We start from the raw sequence: 14,043 nt of genomic DNA, 5'->3' as shown, positions 1-14,043 counted from the left end.
AATCTTTTAGAATAAAAAGGAAAATCTGTCTTCATTAATGTGATTACTTTCACATTGAATGACAGACTACACCTCTATTGGGCGCATCCCAATGGAAAGGATCTCGTTTAAAATTTCATTTTACTGATGTGTAATAGTGGATTATGACTTTTTGTATTTTTTTTGCCCTGACATGGGCAACTCATTGGCTGCCATTGCTGTCGCTAGGCGACGGCGTCCAATCAGTTTTGACTGAATGTTTGTTCATTTACTGGTACCCCTTCCTGTCAAAATTGGACTGAAGGTCAAGCTCTGTAAATGGCACTGAAAAAGGACTATTAACGGCCTGTCCTCCCAGTTTAAATGAATTGGATCTCTGTCAATGGCATGCAATAAGTTGATTACTACAAATAAAAATCAACTTTTATTTCATTAATTCAGTTTGCATAAAAATTGTATTAATTTATAACAAACATATAATATATGAATTTAGAAAAATATAAAAAGAATATTTTAAAAATTGCAATAATGATTAATAACTTAAGAAATCCGTAATAATAATTACAGTTGTCCAATTTTATCGGTTAGCCAATAATTTCAGACGATAAAAAGCATTTTAAAATGATATAAGATAATATCGACATTGGTTTTTCATTATCCCTTTTTGGCCAATATGCATATTGCCTTCAAAGTGAAAGTACAGTGAGGAAAATATGTATTTGAACACCCTGCGATTTTGCAACTTCTCCACTTAGAAATGATGCGCGGGTTTGAAATTTTCATTGTAGGTGCTTGTCCACTGTGAAAGACAATCTACAGAAAAAAAAAAAATCCAGAAATCACAGTGTATGATTTTTTAAAACAATTTATTTGTATTATACTGCTGCAAATAAGCATTTGAACATCTGTCTATTACCTAGAATCGTGAGTCTAAAAGACCTGTTAGTTGCCTTTAAAAAGTCCACCTCTGCTCCACTTATTCTCCAAAATAAGTCGAGAAGAAGTGGACATTTTGAGTCTGACATTTTGACCTGTTCGAGGCGGTGAGCTGCATATAAACACCTGTCCACCCCAATTTCTTTTTTTACATCAGTTAGCCTTAAAAAGATGATGCCTTGAATTATTATTTAGGGGTAACATAGGGTCGTGGGAAGTGCTATACGCATTAAGGGAAATTAAATTATTTCTTACGGACAAAATACATCCACGATTCAAGCACATTCACGTTACGAGCATAGTCATGGAACGGATTGTGCTCGCATGAGGGTTCACTGTATTAGTCACATGCCCCTATAAAGAGATAAAGGTAAATTGTCCATGAAAGTGTTACTTTTTTAACCTTAGTTCTAGTTAACAAACTAAAGACTAAAAAGTGTATTTAATTTAAAAAATAAAAAAAATTTAAAAAAAGGTTTTGCAACTCGGGATCTGCACAACAACCTGTTAACTAATTGTCGCCATTGTGTGATGAGACACAAATAACGTGGCACATGTGTGTGACAGGCCAGTGAGTCAGTGGGATAGAATTTGTGTTTCTGAAGTTTATGTTGCTGTGGTTCTGCCATATGTTAAAAATCGATAACAACACACTGATGTGTAATAATTATTCGTCATAAGATTTTTTATGGTGAAATTGTGTACTATAAAAGTCTAAATAAAATAAAAGAAATAAACTTGCGCTTTGGTTGATTTGTGATAGACAGCGAGAAAGAAAAGTTGTGTTTGGTATATGGCAAAATGGCATTTAAAATTTTTTTTTGTTGGTATGTGGCAAAATGGCTTTCGGTATATGGGATTTTTATTTGGTATGTGGCATATTTTTGGGGTATTTGTCAAAAATGATTTTTGTATATGGTATTTTTTTTTGGTATGTGGCAAAATGGATTTGGTATGTGGCATTTTTTTTTGGGTATGTGGCAAAATGGCTTTCGGTATGTGTCATTTTTATTTTGTATATGGCATATTTTTTGGTATGTGGCAAAATGGATTTTTGCATGTGGCATTTTTTAATATGTGGCAAAATGGATTTTGGTATGTGGCATTTTTTGTACGTGGCAAAATGGATTTTGGAATGTGGTGTTTTTTTTTCGGTATATGGCAAAATGGCTTTCGGTATATGGCATTTTTATTTGGTATTTGGCATATTTTTTGGTATATGGCAAAATGGATTTTTGCATGTGCCATTTCTTCGGTATGTGGCAAAATGGATTTTGGTATGTGGCATTTTTTTCGGTATGTGGCTAAATGGCTTTCGGTATATGGCATTTTTGTTTGCTATTTGGCATATTTTTTGGTATGTGGCAAAATTGATTTTTGGATGTGGCAAAACGGCTTTTGGTATGTGGCAAAATGGATTTTGGTATGTGGCTTTTTTGTATGTTGCAAAATTGCTTTTGGTGTGCGGCATTATTTTGGATATGGCAAAATGGATTTTGGTATGTGGCATTTTTTTGTATGTGGTATAAGGGATTTTGGTATAGGACAATTTTATTTATTATATGGCATATTTTTTTGGTATATGCAAAATGGATTTTTGCATGTGGCATTTTTTTGGTATGTGGCAAAATGAATTTTGGTATGTGGCATTTTTTTGATATGTGTCAAAATGACTTTTGGTATGTACCATTTTTTGTATGTGGCAAAATGGAATTTGGTATGTGGCATTTTTTGGATGGCATGGACTTGCATGGCTTGCGAAAAACGCTATATACAAAAAAAATGCAATATACCTAAAGCCATTTTGCCACATACATAAAAAAATGCCACATACCAAAATCTATTTTGCCACATACTAAATAAAAATGCCATATACCAAAATCCATTTTGCCACATAAAAGAAAGTTCAAACACTAAAGAAATAAATTGTGTGAAAACATTTCTAAATATGGGAATGACGTTATTTCAGCCATTTGAAATGTCGAGGCAATGATGCTATTAGGTAAACAGTTGCATTTGTATCTTTTTTAACAACGAAGGCAATAAGGAAATAAAAAAAAAAAAAAAATCATAAAAATACTGAGAAGTCCTATTATTAACTCAAAAGCTGCCGTTAACAGTGACAGATGTCTTATCCATTTTCCTACCCTCCCATTTGACATGGATTGAACGTTCATCCTCATCAATGGCAGCCATTGCATTAATTGAATAGCACTTGTTAAAATGACTTATTCATTTCTCATATTTAATACCATTTTCTCATATACTATGACAATCGCCCATAAATACATATGTTTTCATGACCATTCCTGTATTATTGGAACATTGTTAATGACAGCTCTATTCCTACTAGTGTAACTTCATATGACAAACTAACACTTACACGTAAATTCATTTGTAATGCTGCCATTGGATTACGAGTCTTTTAAATGCAAAAAATCAGAATAATACAAGCAGATAATGCCTCCCGACAATAAATTTTCACTCTGTTTTCTCATTCAAACTCAATACATAAACATTTTTTAAATGGCATGTGATTGCTGGCATCACACACCTACACACACGCGCGAACGGGGACTTCCAGACAACAGAGTCGCACACTTCCACCCACGCTCAACCTCCTTCAGGCCGGAAAACCTTGAGGTGATTTTGCATTCCTCACAGGTTTCTTCACGTGACCTCGGATACAGGGACAGTATTTTCACTTAAAGTGCATGTGACACGAAAAAGCATGTTTATTTACTCCTGAATGATATGGACTGCTTGGATGTGTGTGGAAGCGATCGCTATATTTATTTAGTTTTTTGAATCCCGCGCCATGAAAATGACTGACTTCCGCCTTCGGTCTTGCATTGAGGAGGAGGGCTCTGTGACGTGTACGGTTGAAGGCGTCCTCTTCACTTTCCAGCCGTACTGTTGTGTATGAGGACTAAGGATTCAACTGATTTTGCGGATTAATACGGTTATTTTTCGCATGACGCCAGCCAAACGGCTGCAGAAAAATCTTGCTCTATGAGGGAGAGGCGTATGCGCCTTTTTGGAGTTTCAAAAGGTTCCCATTCACCGTGGATATTGGCCAAAACAAGCCCGACTACTCTGGAACCATTGGACTTACGAGGAAGTGAGTAAACATCTTGTTTTGTATTATGTCAAATACGAATACAGCGATTACAAAGTAAACACTACAAACTTCCTTTCAATAAAGGACTACTTACGTTTGATCATTGATAGGCAGGTAAAAAGCTCTCCTCATGCACATTAGCTGCACGTTAGCGCACAACAAGTGCAGTCGCCCTCCTCCGGGGAACGAGCTGTAAATTGCTCTCCGCCGGGCGGTTTGCCGGTCCACAAAGACAATCGACAACCCAGTCGTCATGCCAAATAATCCGGGCTAGTTATGTGTGATTTTCCGCTTTGAAGACTTTGAAACATCACTCGGTTCGGGTTAGCATGTCGGGTAGCTGTCACGCCTCTTGGTTTGTTTACATTCTCTGAAGCCGGGGTAGGGAAATGACATATGTCCGATTTAGGTGTCATAAAATATCGTTCGGGAGGTGTGACAGTAAAGGTGAAGTCGACAGTTTTGACCATTATGGAGTAATTTTGCCATGTCGTCCTGAATAAGTGCATTTTTATGATTTCATATTCCATTTAGCACATGACTGTTATTTGTCATGACCATGCCATTTATTTAGCAATAGGGGAAAATACTTGGATGAAAAGAATATCCTGTAAACATATTGAAGTAAAGAGACAGAAACAATGACATTTTGCAGCTCTCTTCGTCACGTTTTCATCGTTGTGAATACTTCCCCCATCGACGGGCTGACTGGTCCTTCTCAAGCCATTTGTTTAGCTATTGTGGAAAAATACTTGGATAAAAAGAATATCCTGTAAAAATATTGGAGTAGAGAGACTGAAACAATGTCATTTTGTGGCTCTCTTCGTCGCGTTTTCCTCGTTCTGGATAATTCCCCCTCAATGGGCTGAATAGTAAAACCGATTAGCCCAGTCTCCCGCTGACGTCATCCACCTGTTGGGGACACTCGAGCCTTATAACGGTGGGCGTGGCTAACCGGCAGATTAAAAGACTAATTTCTCGTCATCTGCGCTTTGCTAAATTGTTGTATATAGTCAAATCGTCTCAAAATATGATTCTAATTCACATAATAATGCTATTTAAGACTTTTTTTCTCCTGTCGTATGCTCTTTAACATATCAAACTTCGCTTTATTCACTGCCATTGATGGTGATAGATGTCTCCCCGTTCAAATGAATTGAACGTCTATCCCCGTCAGTGGCACTGAAACATGACAATGATTGCGTGACTTAGCAGTAGTTGTCGTCTCATCCATCCGTAATATTTTTGTGCATGTCCACTTGTATAAGCTATTGTCTTCCACACAGGCATCATTGTCCTCACGTAACATGGGCGCAAACAAAAATTCCAAACATTTCATCAAGTCATCCACCGAAAAGCTGCTTTCAGTCCAGAGAAGTTTTTTTTCGACTCCAACTTTTACAATATCGAAACCAGTTTTATGTGTTTATGTTCACATACCAAAGTCCATGTTAAATCCAGGAATAAATCTGCTCCCTATGGCACATATTGCTAATGGGGGCAGAGCGCTAACCAATCAAATCCCACACGCGTGCACATTCCTGCTAGATTATATCTCACAAATGAGGTTAATTCGACCGTTTAGTTTACAACCGATAAGTGATGGCCGCATGATCACCTTGCAGAGTTGTAAAACGTCTTCCTGGTATTACACATTCTCCTACAATGATCCGGATACAGTATATCATATCTCACTTTGAAATGAAAAATGTAGCTGATTTTAGAATACACACAAAAACTACGGGTCTTGCTGCACTTTGTGTCAGACGTTTTAACTTATGCTCGGTTTTCTATCCTACAGTGGTATGAAAAAGTATCTGAACCTTTTCGAATGTCTTACATTTCTACATAAAATCACCATCAAATGTGATCTGATCTTTGTCACAATCACACAGATGAAAAAACAGTGTTCTCTCTAACTAAAACCACCCAAACATTTATAGGTTTTTATATTTTAATGAGGATAGAATGCAAACAATGACAGAAAGGGGAATTAAAAGTAAGTGAACCCACTGCGTAAGGAAACTTAAAGAGCAATGGCATACCGCAAGCAACGCGTCACTTCCGCTCATTAATATTCATGACATTAGCTACTGTTGCTAAGTAGGGACAAGTCACCGTTTGTCCCCAATAGGAAATGAATGGAAATCGTGTACGAAGGAGATGTTTACAGCGCTAAGCCTACCAATTCTCTCCGAAAATGATGTGCCAGGTGCCAAATTGACTGGCAAAGATGTGGAAGAACATAAAAATGTTCAGTTAAAGAGATGGCTTTAGTGTCGAAGGCTGAAAAAGACGAAAAAAATGAGCCGACCTAAGCATAGCTTTAGCTTTTTTATCGACGTGACTGACAATGACATTCTCCTGTTTCAACAAGCTATCCTTTACCATCAGCCCTGTCTTTCTTATATATCCTCTGGTTGTCCTACGTCTCTTACCGTTCTTGGGGGTAATTTAGTTAGCTTTGTGTAGCGATCGCAAATGCTACTCAGTGACAGCCAACGAACACTTTTAATTTTTTCATTGATAACACATCTTAATCCTATAATTTATTTACAGTTCCCCCTTACTAAAGTTGTTTATATATATATATATATATATATATATATATAAAACAGAAACGGAAACATTGGCAGTTAGATACCATTGCAATTCTTTTCAGGTCATTCATTGTCAGACAGAAGCAGTACGGCACAATGTTACGCTAAAAAAATAAGTTCAAAATATAAAAATGGCTTACCTCTTTGTCCTCTGAAAGACCATGCCAACCGAACATAATGTTTACTGCATATGAAATGTGAATAGATTGACCGAGCTGGTGTTAAAGTCAGCGCAAGTTGATTCGGTCTTCACATTTTTTCCTCCCGAGTTTTTGGTTTCCGGAAACGTATGAAGAAAACATCCTTCATGTGTTTTAATGTCTAGAGTCATTTCTACAAGTTCCAAAAAAGCAATGTGTGATCGGCATGTTTGTTTTTGAAAGATTACCGGCGAAAAGTAGCACAAATTGCGTTGTGTCTATGCGAGGGCGGGTCTATAATGTCCCACTTCGGCTTTACTTCCGCTTTACGATGCGACGCCACGGTCTAAAAATAGCCTGCGTGCGGTACGCCATTGAAACCAATTTTTACCAAACAATTTAAGTCAGGTGTGTGCCTAATCACTGATGAATGGTTTAAAGCTTCCCTGCCCACTATAAAACACACCCCTGGTAAGAATTGTCTTGATGAGAAGCATTGTCTGATGTGCGTAATGGCTTGGTCAAAACAGCTGTCTGAAGACCTGCGATCAAGGATTGTTGATTTGTATGAAGCTGGGAAAAGATACTAAACCATCTCTAAAAGTCTGGATGCTCATCAATCGACAGTCAGAGAAGTTGTCTACAAATGTCTACAGTTTGGCACTGTTGCTTCTCTCCCAAGGAGTGGCCGTCCACCAAAGATGACGCCAAGAGTTCAGCGCAGAATACTCAGAGAGGTAAAAAAAGAACCCTACAGTGTCTGCTAAAGACTTATGAAAATCACTGGCACGGTCCAATGTGCACACATCAATTATATGTAAAACTATGGCCAAGAATGGTGTTTATGGGAAGACTCCACAGAGGAAGTCACTGCTGTCCAAAAAAACATTGTTGCTCGTTTGCAATGTTTGCAAAAATGCACTTGGACACTCCTCAGAAGTTTTGGCAAAATATTTTGTGGACTGATGAAACCGAAGTTGAATTGTTTGGGAATAACACACAACGCACTTTATACTTTTATCTTTGCTGCTGTGGTGTTATGGGCACTGGAAACTAATTTCCCTGAGGGAACTCTCCAAAGGGATAAAGTTTATTGAATTGAATTGATTTTGATTTGATTTTTTGTTTGCATACGATCCTCATTAAAATATGAAAACCTATAAATGTTTGGGTGGTTTTAGTTAAAGCAGACACCTTTTTTTTCACCTGTGTGATTTTGACAAAGATCAGACCACATTTGATGGTGATTTTATGCAGAAATGTGAAATTCTAAAAGGTTCAGATACTTTTTCATACCTCTTATCCCTTGTATTGTGTTAGAAATCTTCCCATATTTTTGCTATTGGATCAAATCTGTGATTTAACTTAGTCTTAAAATACTAAACCTTTCCAGTATATTGTGTTTGGGTCAAGATTTACCCGTTTTCAAGTTTGGGCATGTCAAAAGTACCATTAATTTTTGCATACAAAAACGGGTCACTTCTGACTAAGACAATACGAGGGATAACCTCACGAGGGCTGTGAGGGTGCTGGAGCATATCCTAGCTAACAAAGGGCAGGAAGTAGGCTTGACATCTTTCAGAAATAGAAAATAAGGGATGCCCCCCTCGTGGCCAAAGCCGTACAGGCGGAAAAAAAAGACATCCCCCAAACTTTTAAAATACATAGAAATGTATTTATTTATATACTGTATATTCCGTATTGGTACAATACGGAACTCAAATTTTAATTCCCAGTTCGGAAAGATTCCTTATTTCAAGGAACGAGTGGCAAGCTTAGCAGGAAGCGGGGTACACACTGACCTGTGTGCCGGCCAATCGAAGGGCACATAGTAACAACCAACCTTTAAGACCCACAATCACATTTATGGAGTGTTCAATTAATCTTACCATTCATATTTTGGGGATGTACCCAGAGAAAACCCATGCAGGCATGGTGAGAACATGCAAGACTCCACAGAGGAATGCCCGAATCTGGAATGGACCCTTTATCTAAAAACTGTGAGGCAGATGTGCTAACCACTCAATCACCGTGCCGCTGTTTTAGTCCATGTACTTAAATTATAATATATTAACAAATAGACTATTTTGGTTTTATAAATATATTTTTTAAAATTCACAAATATATACCGTTAATTTTCGGATCATAAGCCACTCCCCCTTTGAACATTACAGTTTATAGTCCAGTCCGGCTTACACATAGGGGAAATGTTTTCTTGTAAACAATGATGGGTGTGGTATCTGTCTTTTAGTGGAAATATTAGAGTTTTAAAATGTTATCGGACAATATCGACATCGTTTTCAATATCTGTTTTGGGCCAATATGCTTCTTGCCTTCAAGGTGCTTTAAGTAAATTTTACTCACATTTCTTGAAATAAGAAAAATAGCTAGGTGAAAATAAGCTTAACAGACTTACCGTAATTTCCCAAATATAACGCGCACAAAATCAACTTGTAAAATCATGGTGCGCATTATAAACGGGTACATGGATGGAGACAGATATATATATATATATATAAACCGATTTTTTTTTTGTTGACACGGCCACGTTGTGTTGAAGAAACTTATGAGGCGATCCGTTGCCGACCATTACGGTACGTGACGTCACCATTTTGTTTCGGTAATACTTCACTCTAATCGGCCGAATGATTTTGTCTGTGTTAAATTCTGCTTTTTTCACTCTTCATAAAGCACAGAATTTAGTTTCTTGAACTCATTTGAGTCAACGTTTATTGCAGCTCCGCAACTTGGACCATAACAAACGTAAGCACACAGACTTCCTGTGTCCGTCAACTATATCGGTCCCTCGGGAAACTCAAACCCAAATAAAAATACTTCCTATTGTTACTGTCGTGTCGACAGCGGTGAGCTCTCACGGATTTCCGACTTACGTTCTCACTTTCATTTTACCGTATCAATCCATGGGAGAAACATTTATTCATCATGATGAAACGAGCAAGTTATACAGCAGCCTTTAAAAGAAAAGTCACATCTGTTTTGTTTTCTCCTAGATTCTGGTAAGTTGGAGAAGTTGTCAAATCATATTATTACCGTAAATATTGTCAGTTTATGATAATGTTTTGAACTACCAATATGCTATGCTTGTGCTGTGCTTCACCAGTCAGTAAAATGAGATTTTTGTATCTGCACATGAGATCTGTTTTCTTGTACTTTTATTTATTGGTGCTAAAATTAGGGTGCGCGTTATAAACAGGTACAATAATTTCCCCTAGATTTTACAGGTAAATTTGGGGTGTGCTTTATACACAGGTGCACCTTATATTCGGGAAATTACGGTGTTTTAAGCAAAAAGTTTGTATATTTTATCTTTAAAAAAATTTATTTGAATTATTTGAAAGCATTTTTCCTTGATTTAGATGAAAAATGAACGATTTTTGGATGCATGGGCTTAAAAAATAGTATTTTTTACTAAAAGTAAGTGGAAGAGTCTGATGCATTTATCTGTTAACTAGCCTTTAACACTCAAAACAAGATGGAAAAAGTTATTTGACTAAATTTAAGAAAAAATATCAGATTAAGACGGTATACTGTAAATGTGCAGTGTAAAAGTTGGTATAAATCAATACAGATTTATTTTGCATTAATCATTTAGCCTATCAATTGATAAACTTTCTTTTTTGTGCATGTGAAATGTAGCCCTGACCGCCGTTCACCCAATCTGTTTGGTCTTATTAACGTCCCGTCCCCAGCAAAAAGTGTACATGCACGTTATGCTGTTATATCGTCCCTATACCAATACTGAGACTAAACCTACGCCCTTGCATCATTCATAGCTAGCCCTCCCTGGCTACTGTCACGCGGCTGTCAATGCGGAAGGACAACAAAGACAGTGCGCATGCGCAAAATATGGGTGATGACATCACCCATTTAAAGCCGCCTGTGGGAAAGACAAGCCCGGACACATTACTGCATTTATGTCGCCTCTCACTGACAGCTTTTCCACTTTAAATACCGGCACCGAGAGGAGCGTAATAGAACATTAACAACAATAGCAACCACGCGTATATTTGTCAAGCTATTATTGCGGAGTACCTGTCAACCTGGCGAGTCGGCTTTGAAGGGTATCACCGACCATCAATAGACTCGGGAGTTTGGACGATGAGGACTCTGGAGGATGAACTAACGTCGGCGGCCGCGACGGGGAACGCAGCCGAAGTTGAGCGACTCCTCCGGGCTGGAGCAGACGTCAACGGGGCCAACCGGCTGGGATATACCGCTCTGCAGGTCAGGACACACGCGGCATTCCATGGTCTTTTCTTCAACCTGTTTTCACATTATTAAAACATTACAAATAATGATAAAATTTCAAAGTTTATACATAAACTATGCGATGTCCTCCAAAATACGCACTTATTTGGTCATTGACATGTATTTTTATTGGTTGTTATAACTTTTTATGATGGTAGAAAATCATAACATTAAAAAGTATGCTTTAAAATATTACAACACTCAAAATAAAATGTAATATAGACTTTCCCCAATTGAGTTATAAAAGTGAGTTTCATTTTTGATTAAATGAGTCACTGTACTTTGGGATAATAAAGCTATTATAAAGTTGCTCTTTCCGATATGAATGTAATAATAAAAAAAAGACCTTTAGCCCTTTATAGGGCAAGTGACTTTTTTGTAATTAAAAAAATATATATATTAGCATAGTCTTTTACAACTATTAATCATGATTTAAAAAAAAAAAAAAAAAAAAAAAAGATTTTTAGATAATAAATGAATGGATCAATACAATGCTACATAAAATTAAAATGAATGAAAGCAGAATAACACGGCCCCAAATACCACTGTAAAGTCCACCCCCCATAGAAATTAACATGCATACCATCGACGGCGACAGACGTGTAATTTGGGAAGAGTGGCTGAATGCTCATCTTGCAGCCATAAAAAAAAAAAAAAAAAAAAAAAAACGGCTATTAAAGGGTTAATATGGTCACGTATTACAGAAATTAGTCTTTTATATCGTTTTTAAAACAGCTGAAATTGACCTCTCTATGTCGTTTTAATGCTGTGAATTTAAATAACTAGATCAATAGTTTATTGGCGTCAATGGCAATCAGTGAGCTCAAGAAAAAGTAAGAGTGAAATCAGGGGGTAAAAATCCATGATTAACTCTTTCATTCGAATAATTGTGTTAATCCAAAACGAATTAAAAACGTACTCAAAAATGATTTGAGGCCATATTTTGTCCAGCAATAAGAACACTTGGTTTTCCTTTTCAACCCCTCGGCCTCGGTTCTGTTCCCCGTCCGAAGGTGATGATGATGGGCAGCACGACGGTGGCCGAGCTCCTGCTGTCCGGCGGCGGCAACCCGAACGTGGCCGACGCACACACCGGGAGCACGCCGCTGCACGACGCCGCCCGGACTGGCTTCGGGGACACCGCGCGGCTTCTGGTCCGCTTCGCCGCTTCCCCGCAGGCCAGGGACAGCGCCGATTGTCGGCCCGTGGATGTGGCCCGGAGACACGGCCACGCAGACGTCGTGGCCTTCCTGGACTCTCTGTGATGAACACTTTTAAGAATTTTAGAGACTGCACTGTACCGTTAAATTTATTTATTTACTCTGACGTTAAGAGTGGCTTTTTTTTCAAACGAAATCCGGATTATTAGGATAAAGGTCGGTATGATTGGAATTCAAACCGGATTTATTTCCGTGTTTGGGCTTTACTTGAAATCATTCAATTGACTTGCCACTAATAACGTTTATTAAAAGGATGCACTTTATAGCAGACAGTCTCAAGCTCATTAACAACTAAGTTAAACCCATTCAAATTGTTACTGAGAAAGCATAACACATAATATATTACTTTTGCCATGAAAAATAGAAAACTTAAAGCTAAATGGTGGCAACATGGAGTGTTCATACGGAAGGGAAAACTGTAAAGCACTTTATGCACAAATTATACCACCTTCCGAACGTCTTTTGATTTCATTTATGCTATTTAATCTCTTTTGGCTCACAAAGTGGCTTTGTTATTTGTTTGCTGTGATCAACATTTAAAAAATAAAATCTAATCTAATCTTTCCTATCTCTCTGCGCATATGTGAGTCAATATGGAGCTTGATGAGTTTTTTTTTTCAGATTATCTGATATTTGCGATTAGTTGACTAATTGGCTCGTGGGATTTGTATTACTCTGGGCCGCTAATGTGCATTGGAATTAAAAACTACACTGAGTAAGGACTAAGAATATGATGTATCCCCCAAAAAATGAATATGAAGTAAAGTTGTTTTATTTTGTCGATTTAACATAAAAGATGAAACCAACTATTTTATGCAGTTACACGCAAATTGACATATCTCAAGCAATTCCTTTTTGTAACTTTTCTCATTAAAATTTTCAGTTTAGGAAAACCACATACCAACAAACTCAGAATTTTTGGGGGGAAAACTTCAGTTTTTTTGCAATTCAAAACACCTGCAAAAGCGTCCTGAGCCTTTAAAAAGTCTTAAATTGGCCCAGATGAGAAGAATAACTGCTGATCTGACAGGATATTCAAATTTTCTGAGAAGTACTGTAAATGTACAGTACTAATATTAGGGCTGTCAAACAATTAAAATTTTTAGTCGAGTTAATCACAGCTTAAAAATTAATTCATCTTAATTAATCGCAATTCAAACCCTCTCTAAAATATGCCATATTTTTCTGTAAATTATTGTTGGAATGGAAAGTTAGACGGATATATACATTCAACATACTGTACATAAGTACTGTATTTGTTTATTATAACAATAAATCAACAAGATGGCATTAACATTCTGTTAAAGCGATCCATGGATAGAAAGACTTGTAGTTCTTTAAAGGTAAATGTTAGTACAAGTTATAGATATTTTATATTAAAACCCCTCTTAATATTTTTGTTTTAATAAAATTTGTAAAAATTTCAATCAAAAAATAAACTAGTAGCTCGCCATTGTTGATGTCAATATTTACATAATGCTCATGGTGCTGAAACCCATAAAATCAGTCGCACCCAAGCGCCAGCAGAGGGTGACAAAACACCAAAAAACACAAGTAACAAGTGGACATGACACTGTGCTGTCATTTTAATCTGTTTGAGCGGGGCATGTGAATTAAATGTGTCCAATATTTTAACGTGATTAATTTAAAAAATTACCGCCCGTTAACGCGATAATTTTGAAAGCCCTAATAACTACATAAACATATATTTACAGTACACATACTGCTCAAAAAACAAAGCAAATATTCTAATGGGATTAATAGCAAGTATCTTTCCC

At 37.1% G+C, this 14,043-nt stretch overlaps 1 protein-coding gene across 1 annotated transcript; it reads left to right on the top strand.

Moving 5' to 3' along the window:
• Positions 1-10,640: 10,640 nt before the first annotated feature.
• On the top strand, positions 10,641-13,994 carry cdkn2a/b (cyclin-dependent kinase inhibitor 2A/B (p15, inhibits CDK4)). The gene is made up of 2 exons (XM_057843835.1): positions 10,641-11,021; positions 12,059-13,994. Exons 1-2 carry the CDS (start codon positions 10,896-10,898, stop codon positions 12,308-12,310), a joined length of 378 nt encoding a protein of 125 aa, XP_057699818.1. The 5' UTR covers positions 10,641-10,895; the 3' UTR covers positions 12,311-13,994.
• Positions 13,995-14,043: the final 49 nt, after the last annotated feature.

The sequence above is a fragment of the Corythoichthys intestinalis genome, chromosome 8, assembly GCF_030265065.1.
Source record: "Corythoichthys intestinalis isolate RoL2023-P3 chromosome 8, ASM3026506v1, whole genome shotgun sequence".
NCBI lineage: Eukaryota > Metazoa > Chordata > Actinopteri > Syngnathiformes > Syngnathidae > Corythoichthys > Corythoichthys intestinalis.
The sequence above is the reverse complement of the archived record's forward strand: the minus strand, read 5'-3'. Positions and strand labels throughout refer to the sequence as shown.